Source organism: Polypterus senegalus, chromosome 4, assembly GCF_016835505.1.
Source record: "Polypterus senegalus isolate Bchr_013 chromosome 4, ASM1683550v1, whole genome shotgun sequence".
In the NCBI taxonomy this organism is placed as follows: domain Eukaryota; kingdom Metazoa; phylum Chordata; class Cladistia; order Polypteriformes; family Polypteridae; genus Polypterus; species Polypterus senegalus.
Window position 1 is genome coordinate 48039449 of NC_053157.1, and position 20450 is coordinate 48059898.

General features: G+C 38.2%; 1 protein-coding gene across 1 annotated transcript in view; it reads right to left on the reverse strand.

Annotated features, from left to right (window-relative positions):
* The window catches only part of frmd3 (FERM domain containing 3), a 325166-nt gene that overhangs the window by 31178 nt on the left and 273538 nt on the right, over positions 1-20450 (reverse strand). The window contains exons 10-13 of the mRNA XM_039750579.1: positions 18745-18833; positions 3163-3237; positions 1520-1588; positions 1048-1169 (exon numbers count right to left, since the gene is read on the reverse strand). Of these exons, the coding sequence (XP_039606513.1) occupies positions 1048-1169; positions 1520-1588; positions 3163-3237; positions 18745-18833 (355 nt within the window). The remainder of the gene's footprint in view (positions 1-1047; positions 1170-1519; positions 1589-3162; positions 3238-18744; positions 18834-20450) is intronic.

Genomic DNA, 20450 nt, shown 5'->3' on the forward strand with positions numbered 1-20450 from the left:
TCATGGAATTAAAGTGTCATTTGGGTGCCATTTAAGTAAAGAAATGAAGCAATTCAGAGGCATGATGAAAAAATTCAGGGAAACAAATCTTAAAAAACAAGTCAATTAAAATTAATTCAAAAGAAGTTAATTAGCAGCAAAAAACAGTGCACTAATTAAGAATAGGGTTAGAATGAAAACCTGCAGCCACTGGGGCCCTCCAGGACCGGAGTTGGGGACCCCTGATCTACAGAATTTGCTCAACAATATACTTTATACCCTTTATTTTCTGTAATACTGTATTTTACAGTAAGCAACAAATGGTAAGTCTTGGAGAAATAGGCAGACAAACTGTAGTAATCAAAAAAGATTATGAAGTGTCTTTTACTAATTTCTATATTACACATAGAACTTTATTATTTATTATATATTATTTATTATAAGACTGCTGTATGTTGAATCCTAGAAACTGTTTAATTACCGTTTGCCAGGTCCTAATCATTTTACAAAAGTTTATATAACTAGATCAGTTGTTGAGAATGTTTTGTTTACTTTTTATGTGTTTTGTTAAGCATAAAAGTATCCAAATACTTACTTGTACTGAATATCTGCATGTATTTATAAACAGCTCCAACTTTTCTCCTCATCTTGTCCAAATTACTGCTGTATAATTGTTGGTCTGCATGAGGCGGTCTTCTCTTCATGAAATCCACCCGACCTTGAATTTCTTGTTTGTTTTAGTAAAAAGAGTATAAAAATGCAAAGAACAGAGCCATAAACTGTGATCTGCCTACAACCTTTATGAAACATGTTGACACAGCTCATGCAGTACTTGTTATTTTGAAAGACTAGCTCAAGTTGAATAGTGAACATTCCAAATAGTATGCTAAATCACTCTAAATCTACCATGCCCAGTTGAAACGTATATATGTCAATGGAAAAAAAGTTCCAACACTCTGAGAATGAGCTTGTGGCAACTTGCTTCTACACTGGTCGGTCAGTGTGTGTTTCAAATGAGTAAATACAGCCTAAACCCACTTGTGGTGTTAACACAATAAAGACCCATACCATTTTCAAGAACAATCTCTTCTGTATCATTTTGTGAAGGCAATGCTGGGAGCAAGGGTTCAACATTGATGATGAGCTGCTTGTGGAGAGAGGTAAAACTTTTACTCTGGCCAATGGTAGATCTAGGAGAAAAAAATACCTATGATTAGTTTACTACCTTCTTTTGGCAAAGAAGACCCAACTGATACGTTTTAGATTAGAATAACTTAATATTTTTTTTTCTAAGCATGTGACTTCTTTTGTACACAAACATGGTAATATGTATTAAATGAATGCCAAATGAACCATTCTTTAAATAATAACAAATCAGGCATTTCCAAAAACAGCACAAAAATAAGAAACATGCTTAATAATGAAATAATAAAAGCAATCAAATTTGAATTATTTAGTTGACTTTATTAAAAAACATGAATTATAAACATTAAACAGAATGTGTCAGTTATACACAAGCAAGAAACTTTTTATGTCTTACCTGTGCACTTCTGGTGGGTCCCTCTGAATTTTTGAGCTGGCATCAATCACTTCCTTGGCTACTCTACCGCTAAATGTTAAACAAAAATAACAAAATACTTAAATAAAAAAAGAACAGGGCAGGGAATACAGTATAAAGGGTGCATAGGATTATGAGAGTTTTTTGTTGAGCAGCTGCTAGGGGTACAAATAAATCAACAAATATATCATGAAAGATTACATTAAAACGGGCTCCCACCTAGGAAATGTCTTGTAGCACTCTAGCTGTAGAATGCCACACTCATTTAGAGGTTACATTTCATTTATGTGTCAGATACAGTATATCCAACTACATTCTGCACCAGAAAATTATTCCAACCTGTAGCAAACATTTATGCCTAGACCACTACATATACTGTATGTACACGAGATCCAACACAAAAAAAATGTCACTAACCCTATAGCTCAGAAACCAAGAATGGGAGGGGACAGAGAAGAAATAAAGAGATAGTTTTAGAACATGCTGAAATATAGACGTTTTCTTACCCATGTTCGGAAAATGTCAGCATACAAGGGTGAACAGTGAGTTAAAGTTTCTTGTGACACTGAAGAAACTTTTGAGTTATTGACTGAGGATTATAGTTAACACATCTCGTGCACACGTTTTTGAATGGCAGAAGTTGGTGCTCAAAGGAACCCATTTTTTGTCAGTATAACATATGAAAGCAAAAACAATGGAGATCCTCAACAGTCTTTCAAAAAATGATCTGCAGAATTGCTTTAAAAGCTGATCATAGTTTATTTTCTTGATTTGTTAAATAAAAAGAGTTACAGGCACAATCTCATTTTTTTGTGTTGGATCTTGTACGCTTTTCCACTAATAACTTGTTGAAAAATGGTAGAACAAACAATTCGAAGTACTGGGGGCCTAATACGCTATGTCATAAATAATGTCTTTATACAAAAATCCAGCTACTCATGTTCTATACAGATATGAGATCAACAAAAGCAAACACATAAACATGTAGAGAAGTACAGATTATAAGTCATTAATAGCTCATGAGGCAATTTCCCATTTTTTGCACTTTAAACTGAATTACTTTTCTTTCTAAACTAAAAGTTGAAAATCAACTTTCAGATGCAACAATTTAGAAAAATATACATATACTTTAATATAATAAAAAAGTATGGATAATGTAAAATGGCCACTAAAATTGTACTTTCACAATTAGCCAATGAAAGTTAATTTTTATAGGTTTCTGTTTCAAATAAATATTAATTAATCTAATAAAGGGATACAGTTGTAAATATTATGCTAAAATAATTTTGAGCATTATTACACATAATTTGTATTTTAACAATTAAAACACAATTTTGTTATTTTACAAATCTACCTCTGCTGACTATCTGAATACATATTTGAACAAAAGTTATTTTCACTTTTTATGAATGCATTATTATTTGGATTACTCATATACTGTATATACTTGTTAATTACTTTTAGTACATATAATTTGTCATGTTTATGTAACATGTAATAACTTTATTTCACTGACATATGTAAATAATGGCATATGTTAAACGCACTCTCTGGAAATTTTTAGAAGATTAGTAAATCAAAAGTTGTCTTTAAAGATTACTACTGATTGAAACAGAGAGACTTACCTGTACCTGAAGCGACTACCTTTAAAAAATATATTACTGCTGGACACAGTCTTAACCTGGCTGGACTTTGCACACCTAATCACAACAAAATGCAAAAAAAATAGTAATTTATTTGATTTATTCATGCATTTATACATGCCTGGCTATGCCATGATACCTCTCCTTTGTATTCCCATATGTTAATACTGCCTCCTTTTGTACTTTCTGTGTGCATTTACCAATACTGCCAACCCCAGTACTCAATGTGCACCACCTGTTAATGTTGCTCCCGCTCATATATTGTGCACATCAGATCTTTTAATTTTCTTGCACTTTGGGACCACTGTAGTACTGGGCTGTAAAGAGATGAAACAAATACTAGCAAGAACGTGTAGGTGCGAGGCAGCAAACAGTCATGAGCAGGGTGCCAATCCATCAAGTAACATACTTACACACACACACTCACAATCACTTACATTAGAGCTGTTAATCAGTATGGGCTGCACTGTACCACTGATTTCTATTTTGTTTAAAAGGCATTAAGCATGATTTAACAAAATTAGCATCCGTGTCTTCTATCTTCTTCCTTTTCAAAAGTAGTGAATTTTAAAAATTTGAATAATTAAAACCAAATCCAAATTGACTTAACCAACACAAATTCAAGATATAAAATTTATGTTAAATAAATGTTTCTAGGATAAAATGATATGCACCTGCACTCTAAGATGTTGGTTCCTCACAGATTCAACTCAGTGCTTGGTCACTGCATCTACATGAGAGTTTTCCATCTATTACAGTTTCTTCCTACATCCCAAAATTGTATCTGTTTAGGGAAGTGGCAACACAAATTTGACCTGATGAGTGAGTGAGTAAGTGGGCATGTATGAGAGTGAACTCTGATAGATTGGTACACCCAGGCGTTGTTCCTGCCTTGAGCCTGTAACTGCAAATGAAAACATAGTTTTTGGAAATGGGATGCGGTTATGCAGTATATATAAATATACGCGGGATATCCAGAAAAAAAGGTTACAACAGCTGTTAAAAATGAATATATTTCAACCAAATTTACAGGGTATGTTCCAAAATATGTGTTTATTTCTCAACATAATCGCAATTTGAGGAACTTGATGACCGAACGAATCTCGCATCGGTGGTAGGTGGAGCAAACGGCCTCAGCAGAGGTTGACGCTTGCTGTGATGACATTTCTGGATATCCCTCATATATATATATATACAGTATATACATACTGTATATATATATATACATACTGTATATATATATATACATACTGTATATATATATATACATACTCAGCAAAAAAAGAAACGTCCCTTTTTCAGGACTGTGTATTTCAACAATAATGTTTTAAAAATCCAAATAACTTTACAGATCTTCATTGTAAAGGGTTTAAACAATGTTTTCCATGCATGTTCAATTAACCATAATCAATTAATTAACATGCACCTGTGGAATGGTTGTTAAGACCTTAACAGCTTACAGTAAGTAGGCATTTAAGGTCACAGTTCTAAAAATGCAGGACACTAAAGAGACTTGTCTACCGACTGTGAAAAACACCCAAAGAAAGATGCCCAGGGTCCCTGCTCATCTGCGTGAACGTGCATTAGGCATGCTGCAGGGAGGCATGAGGACTGCTGATGTGGCTAGGGCAATAAATTGCCATGTCTGCACTGTGAGACGCCTAAGACAGCGCTACAGGGAGACAGGAAGGACAGCTGATCATCCTTGCAGTGGCAGACCACGTGTAACAACACCTGCACAGGATCGGTACATCCGAATATCACACCTGCGTGACAGGTACAGGATGGCCACAACAACTGCCCGAGTCACACCAGGAACACACAATCCCTCCATCAGTGTTCAGACTGTCCGCAATAGGCTGAGAGAGGATGGACTGAGGGCTTGTAGGCCTGTTGTAAGGCAGGTCCTTACCAAACATCACCAGCAACAACACCACCTATGGGCACAAACCCACCTTCGCTGGACCAGACATGAGTGGCAAAAAGTGCTCTTCACTGATGAGTTAAGGTTTTGTCTCACCAGGGGTGATGGACGGATTCGTGTTTATCGTCGAAGGAATTGAGCACGTCTAGGACTTGTTGGATCGCAGGGTGAGGGCTAGGGCCATTACCCCAGAAATGTCCAGGAACTTGCAGGTGCCTTGGTGGAAGAGTGGGGTAACATCTCACAGCAAGAACTGACAAATCTGGTCCAGTCCATGAGGAGGAGATGCACTGCAGTACTTCAAGCAGCTGGTGGCCACACCAGATACTGACTGGTACTTTTGATTTTGAGCCTCCCTTCATTCAGGGACACATTGTGAAACATTTTTAGTTTATGTCTTATGGTGTTGACTCTTTTAGTGTTCATACAAATATTTACACATTAAGATTACTGAAAGTAAAAACAGTTGAAAGTCAGAGGACGTTTCTTTTGCTGAGTATATATATACTGTGTATATATTTATATATATATATATATTACTGTATATATACTAGCAAAACACCCGCGCTTCGCAGCGGAGAAGTAGTGTGTTAAAGAAGTTATGAAAAAGAAAAGGAAACATTTTAAAAATAACATAACCTGATTGTCATTGTAATTGTTTTGTCACTGTTATGAGTGTTGCTGTCATCAAGGATTTGATTATCATTATTTATTTCAATCAGGTTCGTATTTGGAGGACCTGTTGTTTTGAAGTTGTAAAGATAACAGGTTTTATTCATCGAAGTGTTCACTACGCAAATCGCTACTCATGAATGTATGTAAGATGTTTAACAGGCATTCCCGGTATTAACTTGGGTTAAACGTACCATGTTGTGACCTAAGGGGAGCTGACTGTAAAAAGGCAAAGAGGTGTGTATTGTGAACGAAAAGGGAGAAGACAGCGAAGGAGTGGAAAAATGAGAAGGAAAACTGTTTAAATAAAGAGCTAGGAAGGTGAATGGAAAGAAGCAGCCAGCGGTAAAGCAAGGAAGACTTTGTAATAAGGACGGTTCGGTGCACATAGAAGGTGTAACAATAAGATTGTTAAGCCTTATGATAATGTTCCCACACGGAGGATTTAGAGAGACGCACTGGGAGAAGTATAATTTGAACCTCTCTACAGTTTCATTTATTTTCGGGTTGTAATGTTCATCAAATGTACGTATCATCTGGTCCAGTGGCGGACCATGCATTTCACACCTAGGCCTTCAGTAGTCCTCCGTCTGAATCAACCCGCCCCTCAAAAACTAATTTATGGTTATAAAAACCATCTTAATATGCAGAAATACAGTATAAAGAGCCGCTGCATCGCAGATAGATAACTCCTTTAGAACACAGTACATTAGAACACTCTAGAAGAAAACAGGCCATTCAGCCCAACAAAACTCGCCAGTGCTATCCACTTGTTTCCTCCAAGAAAACATCAAGTCAAGTTTTGAAAGTCCCTAACATCTTACTGTCTACCACACTACTTGGTAGCTTATTCCAAGTGTCTATCATTCTTTGTGTAAAGAAAAACGTCCTAATGTTTGTGCGAAATTTACCCTTAACATGTTTCCAACTGTGTCCCCGTGTTCTTGATGAACTCATTTTAAAATACAAGTCTCGATCCACTGTACTAATTCCCTTCATAATTTTAAACACTTCAATCATGTCACCTCTTAATCTTCTTTTGCTTAAACTGTAAAGGCTCAGCTCTTTTAATCTTTCCTCATAATTCAACCCCTGTAGTCCTGGAATCAGCCTAGTCGCTCTTCTCTGGACCTTTTCTAGTGCTGCTATGTCCTTTTGTAGCCTGGAGACCAAAACTGCACACAGTACTCAAGATGAGGCCTCACCAGTGCATTATAAAGGTTGAGCATAACCTCCTTGGACTTGTACTCCACAGATCGTGCTATATAACCTAACATTCTGTTAGCCTTCTTAATGGCTTCTGAACACTGTTGGGAAGTTGATAGCTTAGAGTCCACTATGACTCCTAAATCCTTCTCATAAGGTGTACTCTCGATTTTCCGACCGCCCATTGTGTATTCAAACCTAATATTTTTACTTCCTATGTGTAATACTTTACATTTACTGACATTAAATTTCATCTGCCACAAATCTGCCCAAGCCTGTATGCTATCCAAGTCCTTCTGTAATGATATAATGGATTCCAAATTATCTGCTAATCCACCTATCTTGGTATCATCTGCAAACTTAACCAGCTTGTTACTTATATTAAAAATAGCAGCGGCCCTAGCACTGACCCCTGTGGAACACCACTCTTAACATCGGCCAGTTCTGATGAGGTTCCTCACACCATCACCCTCTGCTTCCTGTGTCTGAGCCAATTCTGCACCCATCTAAAAACATCACCCTGAACTCCCACTTCTTTTAACTTGATGCCCAACCTCTCATGTGGCACCTTATCAAATGCTTTCTGAAAGTCCAGATAAATAATATCATAAGCTCCACTTTGATCGTATGCTTTTGTTGCCCTCATAGAATTCCAACATGTTAGTAAAACACAACCTCCCTCTTCTGAACCCATGCTGACTGTTCAGAATAACTCCTGTCCTTGCCATGTGTTGCTCAATCTTATCCTTAATAATTCCTTCCATTAATTTTCCTGTGATGCATGTTAAGCTTACTGGCCTATAGTTGCTTGGATCTGCCCTGTCACCCTTTTTATATAATGGGATGATATTTGCCATTTTCCAGTCCTTCAGAATCTCTCCAGTGCTCAGTGACTTCCTAAAAATATGTGTCAAGGGTTTATATATGTACTCACTAGCCTCCTTAAGAACACGAGGATAAATATTATCTGGGCCTGGTGATTTGTTTGATTTCATCTTATTTAATCTGAGCAGCACTTCTCCCTCTACAATTTCCAAATCCCTCAGTACCTCCTTAGTAGTTGCATTTACCTCTGGGAGGTTATCCACTTGCTCACTTGTAAACACCTCAGAAAAATGTAAGTTTAGGGCATCTGCTATTTCATTGTCTGTATCTTTTAATTCCCTTTACTATTCCTGATGAACTTGACCTCCTCCTTAACTGTTCTTTTACTACTAAAATACTGAAAGAATCTCTTGGGGTCTTCTTTCGCCTTATCTGCTATATTCCTCTCCAACTGTCTTTTAGCCTCTCTGATATCCTTCTTAATGGTTGCCCTCATGTTCTCATATGCACTACGATTCACTTTGCAGTCATTAGTCTTATATGCCTTATACAGCAGTTTTTTCCTTTGCAACTTCTTTTTTAAAACTTTATTAATCCATCGTGGAGTTTTTCTTAGTTTCCTATTAATTACAAATTTAGGTATTTTGGAATTTGTATTTGGAACTCCTGTAGCCACAGTAAATGCCTTTATTGAATACACAAACCAGGGGTGAACAAGTTCCTTTCTACTGTAGCTACAGCCGCGACACACATAAAAAACATCAATAATAACTCATAAACTTGCAATATTATTTAGGAAAATCTAAACATTTTACTCACCAAAAATTCGGATTATTTGTAAATAAAATCCATTCTTCTCTCTTTCCTCAAAAACAGTTGTACTCTGTCGTACAGATTATCCGTGCACTTCAGTTCCATCAAAATGTCCCTGTCTATCGCCATCGCAGCTAATGCTGAAAGTTGAACCTGACCTGTCGTATGTCTGGCATAAGTTTTAATTCGCTTTAGGGCTGAAAATGTGCGCTCGACAAAAGCAGTGTACACGGGAATGGTCACCGCCAAATATACCAATGTGTACAGCTGCCCCATGCTCTCATTCAGATTTTTCTGATGAAGGAAGTGAAAGAGAACAGTGGGAGATTTTCCTGCAAAATCATCCATGGCATACATTAGAGTCAGTTCTGTTTTTAGCCGAGACAGATCAAAAACCGCTCCGTGGCTCTTGTGTTAAACTGGAGAAGGCTGCATGCGGGAAATTTTTCTTGTATTCCCGAAATATCTGGGGGTCGAGGTGCGTGACAAACATCAGTTTTTCGTGGTCTTGAAATCTGATCTGTGTCTGGCAAATAATATTGTCCAGAATCCTGCCATGGAGTTGGCGGTAGTGCGCGCGAAGATCTTGCACTCGGATTAACAGTTTAATCAACATTTATTCTGTGTTAGAGGGCTTGCAGAACGGATTGTGAAGGCCTCTCTGCCTGGCAACAAATGATCGCTGAAATGTGATTGGTCAAATGCTTTAATAAGAAAATACATGTCTAGAAGCAGCACAACCATTGGAAAAGCTATGAAAGGAAGCGCACACACTATTTGGAATTATTTAATAAGTATTCATGGACAAAATATAATTAACATCAGTTTGTGATTCACATATTTTTTTAGGCCAGCAAAGAAAGCTTTGCTGGCCCTGACGGCCCACCACTCAAGCTCATGGTTAACTCATCAGGTCTTACATCACCGGTCAGCGCCTGACACAATTCTCTGCCACTCTCTCCAATAAGATAACGGAATAATCTGACCTTAGTGTTTTCCTCTGCCTCCGGCATTGCAAGTTTTGTGTATGATGTGAACTCATCCTTCCATGTTCTCCATGACTTCGCCAGGTCTTTAGCATTGAGGCTTTATACCCTGCGTCTTCTCATTAAACTTGTATCTCACGAATATCTTGTGCGATCTTGCGATGTCCACGGCTGTATTTAATTTTAGCTCAGACCCGGCACATAAAAGTTTCTCTCGCACTTTCACTGATTGAGGGTTTCCGCCGTAGCTGCATTTATGAATATGCTAAGCACAGTCCTTCACCCACCAATATTTACCTTATATGGGCAGGCACTCAATTATGTGGGAGGCGTGATGGTGCGAGACGCAACTCCGGCTCACACGTCGACCGAGCTGCAGGCTTGGCCGTATACAGTATATGGACGAAAGTAGGTTCCAGTTATGACCGTTACACTTAGAATTTCGAAATGAAACCTGCCGAACTTTTGTAAGTAAGTTGTAAGTAATGAGCCTGCCAAATTTCAGCCTTCCACCTACACGGGAAGTTGGAGAATTAGTGATGAGTGAGTGAGTGAGTGATTGAGTCAGTCAGTCAGTGAGGGCTTTGCTTTTTATTAGTATATATATATATATATATATATATATATATATATATATATATATATACACAGTATATATAGACACAAATATGCACATGGGAGACAGCTTACAGGCTTGAATAACTGTGATTAACCGCCGAACCAGGGTTGGCACTGTTCTCTAATGTTTGCTCTCTTTCTCCCTCTACAGACCAACTGAGTGACAGTTCTACTGATGATAACATTTCTGTTTCTGTTCTCCCTGTCAACCAACTATTTAACTGCCATTTTGTAATGAATTCTATATTGAGCTCTGTCTGTAAAGACTTATTTCACAAACCTTGCTTCAAGTATATGTGGTTACCGTGGTGGCGACCCCATCTCTTGTCCTGTGTTTGTTTATTTTACAGTGGTGTACTCAGCAGCGTTACTGCTAAAATGTCGGAGCAGCAAGACCTCAACACTATTATAACTAGGGCTGACGATTTACCGCGGCAAGAAATCTTAAATTCCACGCCATTTTTTTTAAATTGCACGGCAAATGCAGTACCAGAACTCCATAAGACTAATTCGTAACCCAAGCAAAATAAATGCAATTTTTCTTATTCTTAATCCTTAATAATAATCAATCATAATTCGTAATACTAATCAAATAGGTATATCAAAGCGTTCACATCCGCACATTTTAATCCACAGATTTGCTTTAGGCAAACAATGCTGAAACATATGTAGGCATAATATTATTCTCAACAAACTATTGAATAATGTTTCTAAAGTTATTGTTTATTTATTGTTGAAGAAAACGGCACTGTAATCTCGTAGGTTTTCATGTGACAGAGAATATCGCAGTGGTGACAACACCGATCCATATTTTGAGAACAAACGTTCCACATCAACAGAAGAGATTGGCAACGCAATGTAAACTTTAGCAAGAGCTGCTAAGGGAGGCAGTCTGTCCTCTAAGGCACACCAAAAAGCAGTGATATGAGCTGGAATTACTTCCCAAGATGCTATGTCCAGATAAGTTTGCCATTCATCTGCTGCAGCCATCATTGTTGGCACTGATGGTGTATGATCAGCAAAATTCTTCGATAAGAGTGGTAGCTGTCGTGGATGAAATATTCTCACAGATCTGAATAGGTCTATTGCCGGCTGTTTGGTTCCCACAAAATATTCAAGTTTAGCAGCAGCACTGTGCTTTGCATCTTCACAGCTGCTGGTTGCAATTGGAAATCCGGACAATATCTGGCAAGACAGTAAGACTTTGTTGTAGACATCGACAGCCATGAATGACTGTGCCTCAAAATAGCGTTCATAAGTGGCAGTGAACAGATACAAATTCAAGTTCAGCTCTCAGCTCGTTAAGTTTATCAGTACTTTGCAGCAACGCCGACAGCTTCTTTAACTGGACTATAGCTCCATTGTGTTCTATTTCAGTAGCAACGAATGAGATATTAATGAGATGATGCAATAGGCTAAAGAAAGAACTTAAAGAAGTAATCAAAACTAATCATATTATTATCAGTATGCCTCAAATGGTAAGATTTCATTCAGATTTGGTATTTTCTGCGGCAGTCAGATTAATTCCGTGGCGTGGCGTTTTACTGCTGCAAAACCCTAAATTCCATGGTGTGGTGTTAAATTCCGTGGGCCGCAGTAAATTGTGGGCCCTAATTATAACCACCATGGCCGCAGAGATCGAGTCCCTCCGGGTCCAGGTGGAGGAACAAAGGACGTAGCTCACTGATTTTGAGACACAGAATCAGGCACAAGTGGCTCACTGCCAGGACCAGTCACGGGCTCCGTCCCAGGAATTATTACATGTACAACACAATGATGACATTGAAACTTACTTTCTTATATTTGAGCGTATCACCACCAGATATCACTGGGAGCACGCGGTATGAGCTAACATACTGCCACTGTTCCTAAATGGCAAAGCACAGTGAAATTACTACCACCTCAATGCACAGATTATGACACCTTGAATGCTTTGGTACTTAGAAGGTATGGATGGCATCTCCTTGGACCAGCAGGCAAGAATTTGTCAGGAGTGGAAATCAGGCCTCTAAAAAGTTCATAAAGCTGGTAGCCTGCAGTATTCTACAGAACAGCCAGCAAGTCTGGTGACAGGAGTACAAAAATATAGAAGACTTAATATAGACACTCAAGTGACACTGGGTGGCCTTGCAAACCGAACACGTGGAATGGTCTGCTTGCCAAGCCCAGGAAGGATGTATTGCCCATTGTGAACTATACCGCCGTGATACAGAGGCCATGGTGAAGCCTAAGGAAAATCACAATTATATTTGAAGTGTGAGGAGGCCAGGCACATCATCCTTGACTGCCTTCACTTTGATGAGCCTATGGACTGCAGCTGGGAAAAGTAAAGAAGGTACTGTGCAGTTGTTAACCCCTTGTCTTCTCTTTGTACAGGAATGGTATTAGTAAATGGACACAAGATTACTGCACTGACTGATTCTGGCAGCAGCATTTGTAGTATGTGCTTCCGCAACAGTGGGTGAATGGGAGGACCAGTCTGACCTGTATTCATGGGGAAACGTGGAGGTATAGATCGGCCTTGTGTGTTATCAATTACAGAGGAACCATAAGGGTTCTTCAGGTCGTGGTCCTCTGGAATCCACCATATCTAGTAATATTGTGGTGAGAATGGTCAGAAATTAAAACGGTATAGCACAATCCACTCCTGCGAAAGCTTTGGGACTTGTTTTGGACGGGGAATGTAGTGTTCTAGTAAACAGCCCATGCATGCAGCATCCTATGGCCACACTTTGTTCTTAATAAGGATCTACTTTTTTGGGCTTCAGGGCATGAGGGGGAGCTGTTGCTCATCACACTTTTCGGTGGCAGGTCTGTGAGCTAGTTGTCACACCCACCTCCTGGGCACCCATTTCAGTGCCGATAAAACCCTTCAGTGTATTAATCTTTTACATGCATTTTTATTACTATTTAATTTAATATTGTTTTTTGTATCAGTATAACTGCTACTGGAGTATGTGAATTTCCCCTTGGGATTAATAAAGTATCTATCTATCTGTCCATCTCCAATTTTATTGGCTGGGGATTAATAAGTAGGTCTGTCACTTTTGCGCTTCATGCCCAGAATGACAACTGCAACAGATTCCTAGGAAGGACTGTCCTCCAGTAAGTTCCCATACCCCCTGACTGACTTTTCCTTCAAGTGCATAGGGTTGATATCGTAGGAACCTTGAACACTCAGCTAAAGGACACTGATTCATCTTAGTCCTAGTTGATTACACTACCCATTATCCAGAGGCTATCCCATTGCGAACAGCCACCTAAAAATATTGCACAGGAATTGATAGGGGTCTTTGTGCGTGCTGGAATCCCTGAAGAAGTCTTAACAGACTGTGGGATGCCTTTCACCTCGGAGATGTTCAGGGAAGTGGCAAAATTACTCAAAATCAAGACTTCAGTATACCATCCTCAATCTGATGATTTAGTGGAGCGGTTCAACCAAACCCTAAAAAACAAATGCTACTTATGGTAGTCAGCAAGGATGGGAGGAACTGGAATCAGTTATGCTCCCTCATGTTATTTGCCAATCGGGAAGTTCCCCAGGCCTCTATGGGTCTATGGACGTCTCTACTTTTGAATTTTGGTATGGGCGACAACCCTAGGGCTTATCAGACATTCTAATAGATGGCTGGGAAGAAGAGGCCTTCCCTTCCACAAACATATTAGAATATATTGCGCAGTTACATGATAGATTTGAGAAAATTAGACCCATACTAAAAGAGCATATGGAAGAGGCGCAAGCAGCAGAGGCTCAATGTTATGTTCATGGCATGTCTATTCAGAAATTTCGCCCTAGGTATCGGGTCATGGTACTCATTCCCACCTCTCATTCTAAATTACTGGCTCACTGGCAGGGCCCGTGTAAGAGTTGAATTTAAATCCTGGTCCAATGTGTACCTAGCATGTGTCTGAGACTCATATCCTTCTGACCTTATGCTTAAAAAAGTGATATTTTATTATTCACTATGATAAATGTATTTTTTATTATTTTATATAACCCCTAAGAGAAAATGTTATATTTTATGGCATCATCATTTTTCTATATTTTTACTTAGCTTCCTGTTTTTTTGTACCCAGCTGGATCATAAAAAATTACATCTTTGTGCTTATCATTCAAAACAGTATAAACCTGTAAGGAAACTCACACATCTCCTAAAATAAAAATAATACATTTAAAAACTCACATACACCCTAAGCTAACAGGATTATTAATCAACCTAGTAGATGGGGTTAAATTGTGGAAATTTAAGGTATCAACGTTTGTCATGTCCCATTAGCAACTAGGTGTAACCAGTCATGTTAAAAGTTTTCTAATTAAGTAATGAATTCCATTTTGAGTAGTGATCTAATCAATGAATTGTATAAATATAGCGCAGAGGACACTTTTTTCTTTGTAACATGTTGCTAATAAGATATGCACTTGTTGCCTCTTACGAGATAGATAAAGAATAATGATTGATGCTTTCTCCTGCCTGTGCTTTATTGCTTAAATTGGGGCATTCCAGTAGGGGCTGTCTGTTTAAAATAAATTTTCTTCAACACACGTACGAAGTTAAGGAGAGAAGGGGGCTCGTCGACTATTTGGTGAAACAACCTAATCGTCGGCCAAGCGAACAGATTTATCATGTCAACTTGCTGAAACCGTGGAAGGAATGGGACCCAAGCCCCCACTCCGCTGAGACTCATTCCCTCTTTGCTCACAAATCAGTCCTTTACTTCAGCACCAATTTGACGGCCAAAAACCAGCAGGAACTGTTAACAGTTGTACTGTCTGTTCCAGAGGTGGTGAGTGAGAAACATGGATGGACCTCTCTGGATGCACCTGACATTGTAACTGACCCTGGGGTGATCATCAGAGAATGCCCCTATAGACACCCAGAGGCAAGATGAACTGAGGTGGAACTTCAGATCAAGCGTATGCTGGACTTAGGTGTGACAGAGGAGAGCCAGTCCTGGTCCAGTCACATTATCTTGGTCCTTAAGACAGAGCGGAAGAAGGAGGTTTTACAATGACTTCCATCGGCTCATTCAAGTTTCCTAGTTCAAAGTCTATCCAATGCTGCGAGTGGATGACATTCTTGAGCAACTCGGTAAGGCGGAGTACTTAACCACACATGACATGACAAAAGGGTATTGGCAAGTTCCTTTAAAAGATTCAGTGAAGGTGAAGACAACATTTAGTATGCCACTGGCAGTATTGTGTCCTTCCATTTGGCTTACACGGGGCACCAGTGACATTCCAACGTCTGGTGGATAGAGTGCTGTGTCCGCACAATGCCTATAGTGCTGCCTATTTGTAAGGACGTCGTCATCTATTCCAGCACATTGAAAGAACACCTACGGCAGGTCAGAGCCTTGCTCCATACTCTAGGTGAGGCCGGTCTTGAGATAAACCCTAAAAAATGTTACTTTGGGTTGACGGAGGCCAAATATTTGGGCTACCTGGTGGGCAGAGGCATGTTAGGACCACAGTGCTCAAAGGCAGAAGCCATTATCAAGTGGCCCCATCCAAACACCAGCAGGCAAGTGTCACACATGTGTGCATGAGAGACAGCTTACAGGCTTCAATAACTGTGATTATCCACTGAACCAGGTGTTGGCGCTGTTGTCTAACATTTTCTGTCTTTCTCACTTTGCAGAACAACTGAGTTACCATCCCGCTGATGGCATCATTTCCTGTTCCGGCCCCCCTGGACCTGCCGATTCCTGTCAACTGTGCGCATGGGAGGACAGTTTACAGGCTCAAATAGTGTTATTTGTCAGCTAGACTGGAGGTTGGTGGTCTCACCTGATCCTCTCTCCTCTTAATACTCTGCAGCCCAGCCGAAGACCCTGACTCTTAATGACATCATCATTGATCCACCTACTGTTGACATCACGTCCGGTCAAGTCCGATGACATCATTTCCGCTAACCAGAATTCCCCTTCTTGCCACATCAGTTCCTATTCCGGCAGCCTTGATTTCCACCTCTTCTTCCTACCCACCATATTTATAGAGCAGTCTCAATCTGTTAGTCTGTGCAGTTGTGAAAACCACTCCTGTAAAGACATGTTTCTTTTCATTTGCTGAGTTTTCATTATACGGGATGGAGATCCCCAAACTTTTTTCTGTCTGCTGCCTGATTTTTTTATCACAATATATAGAAGACAAGACTGGCTTGTAAAGATGAAACATTATGTTGCTGAAGACCAAGCATGTTTTAAGCAAAAGGTCAAGCTCTGAACATGGTGAAATGGCCATGTTCTGGACTTTCTTACGTAAGCAAAACCCTCAAATCATTGGATGCCTTTATGCATGTATACCTCATGAAAATGTGTTAATATACTCTGTCAAAAATGACATTGGACATATAAATGTTAGGGGTGCTCAACTCAGCCCTGGCAAGCTTTAAAATATTACAAGCTTCAAGCAAAGCAAAAAAAGAGAAGGACAAGGACCAGAGCACCCATGGCATGAACAAAACGCAGCAGAAATGCACATAGAGAACCACACAGAATACTAACACACATTAGGTATGCTGGCCAGTGCTACCTGTGACAGCTGCTAAAACATCCAGGTTGTATGGTGTGATTGTTGCATTCTTTTGCTTTGTTTCCATTTTTTGTATATTAAGGAATGCTAAGCATTATAATGACTGAAGAAATTAACTACAACTTCTGCCCTAGTTGCCCTATCCCTATATTCTAATATTCGGAAATGATGTAAAACAAATGTAGAAGCAAATCTAGAGCAGAACGGCTAAAGAAAAAAAAAGTCAATGTTTCAGAATGGCCAAGTCAAAGTCTAAACCCCAAATAATAAAACATGTTATATGAGCATTTGAAATAAAAACCTTTTTAAATTACTGAGTTAAAGTAGAACATTCTTGTACAACAAACTACTGTACACAGAAAACATTACACTTTCTGCAACTAGAAAAGGCAGACATTGCTAGGGACATTAGATGATGCAGGACTAGTATTACAATTTGTCATTATTTTTTATTTGGGATCCCTTTATCTGCTTAAAATTAGAAAAAGATATGATAACAATGAATAAAAAAATAAAAAGATATTCAGAAAATCCAAAACTAAGAATTTCATTTTTGGAATTCATTAATTTGCATTTTACCATTTTAACATAATATTAATAGTATAAATAATTTAGATTCATATGAAACAACTTCTACCTGTCTGGAAAATAAAAGGCTTACAATTTTACGAGGAATGAAAGGAAATCCCTTTCAAAGATTTTACTTAGTGTAGGCGTACACATGTAGGTTTAGTGGCTGTTAGAAAAGTAGCGATTACTGTCTGAGATGTTAACATGAAGATGGGGAGCAGGCACAAAAATTAAAAGGAGTGATTCATCTCTAAATTGTTCCTTAAATATCTTACTTCTTAAACAGGCACCTGCTTACATTTTGTTTTGAAAAAAAAAAAAAACTAAAATGAAACCTTGACACTGAAAATTTATTTTTTAAGAAAGAACAAATTCTCATAGAACTCTTCTGAAAATATATGGTGTCAAGATAATGTCCCCTGATTGTTCTGTCCAAATGCACTGGTATCACACAGTTCAACATGTATTTAAGCATTATACTTCACTATTGAACGTCAACAGCAAGTTACACTGACAACATAATATGCAACACTTTGCTTCTGTATGAGCCAGTGATTATAAGTCATAGAAACTGTTAGTTATCAAGTAAAGTAGATAAAGTTGCAGCAGCAATTTGATGTAAATAGTGAAGAAGATATTTTAATTAGCCTGGTTTGCTACTGTGAGCCCTTGTTTCATTTCCCTGGCCAGAGGACATTCACTATACTGTACATAGCATGTCAATTTTAAAGTTAACTTGAGGTTTAGTTTAGTATGAGATGCATTTTAAAATATGTTATCCAAGTCTACAGTTTAACATGCTTAACATTCAGTTTAAACAAGAGCCTTGCTTCTGCTCACTGTAAATTAGGTATGCAGATGAATAGCCATTGCTGTTCTAGGATTTGCTCAGGTTCGGTGTTAAGACTAGGCCCAGCTGTTTAAAAGCTAGGGTTAATATTTATGGATAATTTACAAGATGCAACATATGATTGGGGCGCAGGTTCTCTTGTCAGAATCAAGTTCAACAGGTATAAGTGTTCACTCATGCTCTGATCCTCCTGGCCAGAAACTGTTTTTATAGCATTGACCATGTATGGTGAAAACCTTCTATTACGTTTTCGATTTTTCATTCCACCACTATTGCAGATCAGTGTTAACTAGTCAGTTAGCTTACAGCATTGTTCACACTTCTTTTGTAGAATTTTACTCCAGGTAAAAGCCTCAGTGAACAAATTCCACATTTAAATGATCACTTCTGTTTATTCACAGTATTCATAACTATCATGGCTTTTACAGTTATTTTATGTTTCTTTACAGTTGCAAATATAGTGTCTCTCTGATAAGTTTTAAAATTTAAAACTGAAAGGTTTCTTGTCTTGTTAAAAATAGTACATATTATCATCTATTGTGCACATAAGTATTACGGTAATGCTTACTTGTAGAATGCTTGGTTTTCTACCCCACACTTCCAAAGATGTTTGCATGCAGCTGGTGTAGAGGTATGGAAAGTCAGCACTAGTTTCTTCTGAAAAAAACAATAAAAAAAATTTAGCATCCAATATTTTGACTTTTATGTGAAATGTATATACTCTAAGGTCAAACACAAACCACCAAAGACACATGCTTATTCTCTTTCATAACCAAAGTGCTCTAAGTAGCTGACACTAGCACACTCATGCAATCTCTCTATGATTTAACAAGTATTTTAATTTTATTTATTACACATTATTAAACATTTAAATCTTAATGTGCAAGAAGAGAAGCATTCAAAGTGTGTTCATGCATATGGATTGGACAGCACTACTTGCAAAAGTGCAAAGTACCTCACACATAACCTTTCAATTATTATAGTCTAATTTTACACTTAAATAACAAAGAAAAGATGAAATAATGTCCTTGTGCAGAAAGTCTGGTATAAATGGTAAAATTATTTCTTCAGTCTATCAAACTTTTATTATTTATTTAATCAGTGAAGATGTGCTATCTCTGTGTCAAACGTAATATTTAGAACACTCTCCAATGTACATGCTATGGAAACAGCCCTATAAAAATCATGGCATTAATTTGTCCAGAAATCGCTAGGTTGAAGTCTAAATATCACTAATTTTTGACTGCTGTGTCTTTCTTTTACTTCAACAAAATTCAGAAACCATCTGAAATATGGCCCAATATGTAGCCTGCTGTCATGATGCAGGCTACACAACTCATTGCCTAGCAGAGTGCCACATCATAGTACAAAAATGGTGCCAATCATAACATCACTGATAAAACAAATTGAAAAACAACTCGGGGGGAAAAAAATGTGACTTATTAAGTCCCAACATTCCTGGGTTTACATAAGTACATTACAGCTGCAGGAAAGCTGGCACAGCATTACAGATTCAGTCATTAAGTCCTAAGCAGCTGAAAGAATCATTGCAAGTGGCACCAAAACCAGCGCCAACGTGGTTCTAAAAGTTTAGTCCACTGCAGAAGTTAAAACAACTTCAAAGACAACAGAAAGGCTATAAAAATATAAAATAAAAAGAAATACATATGTAGAAATGTACATCCTGTAGTAACTTGTAGTCTAAAGTCCTTTGGCTGCTAAAAAACAACAGTTACATTACTGTATTTTTAGGTTTTAAGCTATGTGGCATAAAATAGGTAGATGAAAGAGGAAAACAAAAGCACTTTGGTCAGCATCATAAATGTATAGTACTGGAAAACAGAAAATGGGCTATTCCAACTTCTGATTTTTGTTGATCGGAAATAAGTCAACTCTTAATCTGTTTGTTAATTTAAAGCTGGTGGTACTTGGATAACTGAGATCAGGATATTACCAAATTAACATATTGGCACAGCACTATAGTACTATTCAGATTCTAAATGGCATACTGCCAGCCATCCATACATTAATGTTTTTACCTGCTTAGTCCAATTCATGATCGGACGATGAAATGAAGGAACCTTTTCAAAGAATTTCAAGTTGCTACGGGTAAAACTGTTCATTTCTTTTAACTCGATTGAACCCAATTTATCTGAAGTCTTCTTGTTCTGTATTTTCTTTCGGCAATGATTGGACAGCAAGGTAAAGAGGTTAGAGTAGACCTCCTCCCTCAGAATGCTTTGTTTTGAATCCAGCTGAATTTATGATTTTTTT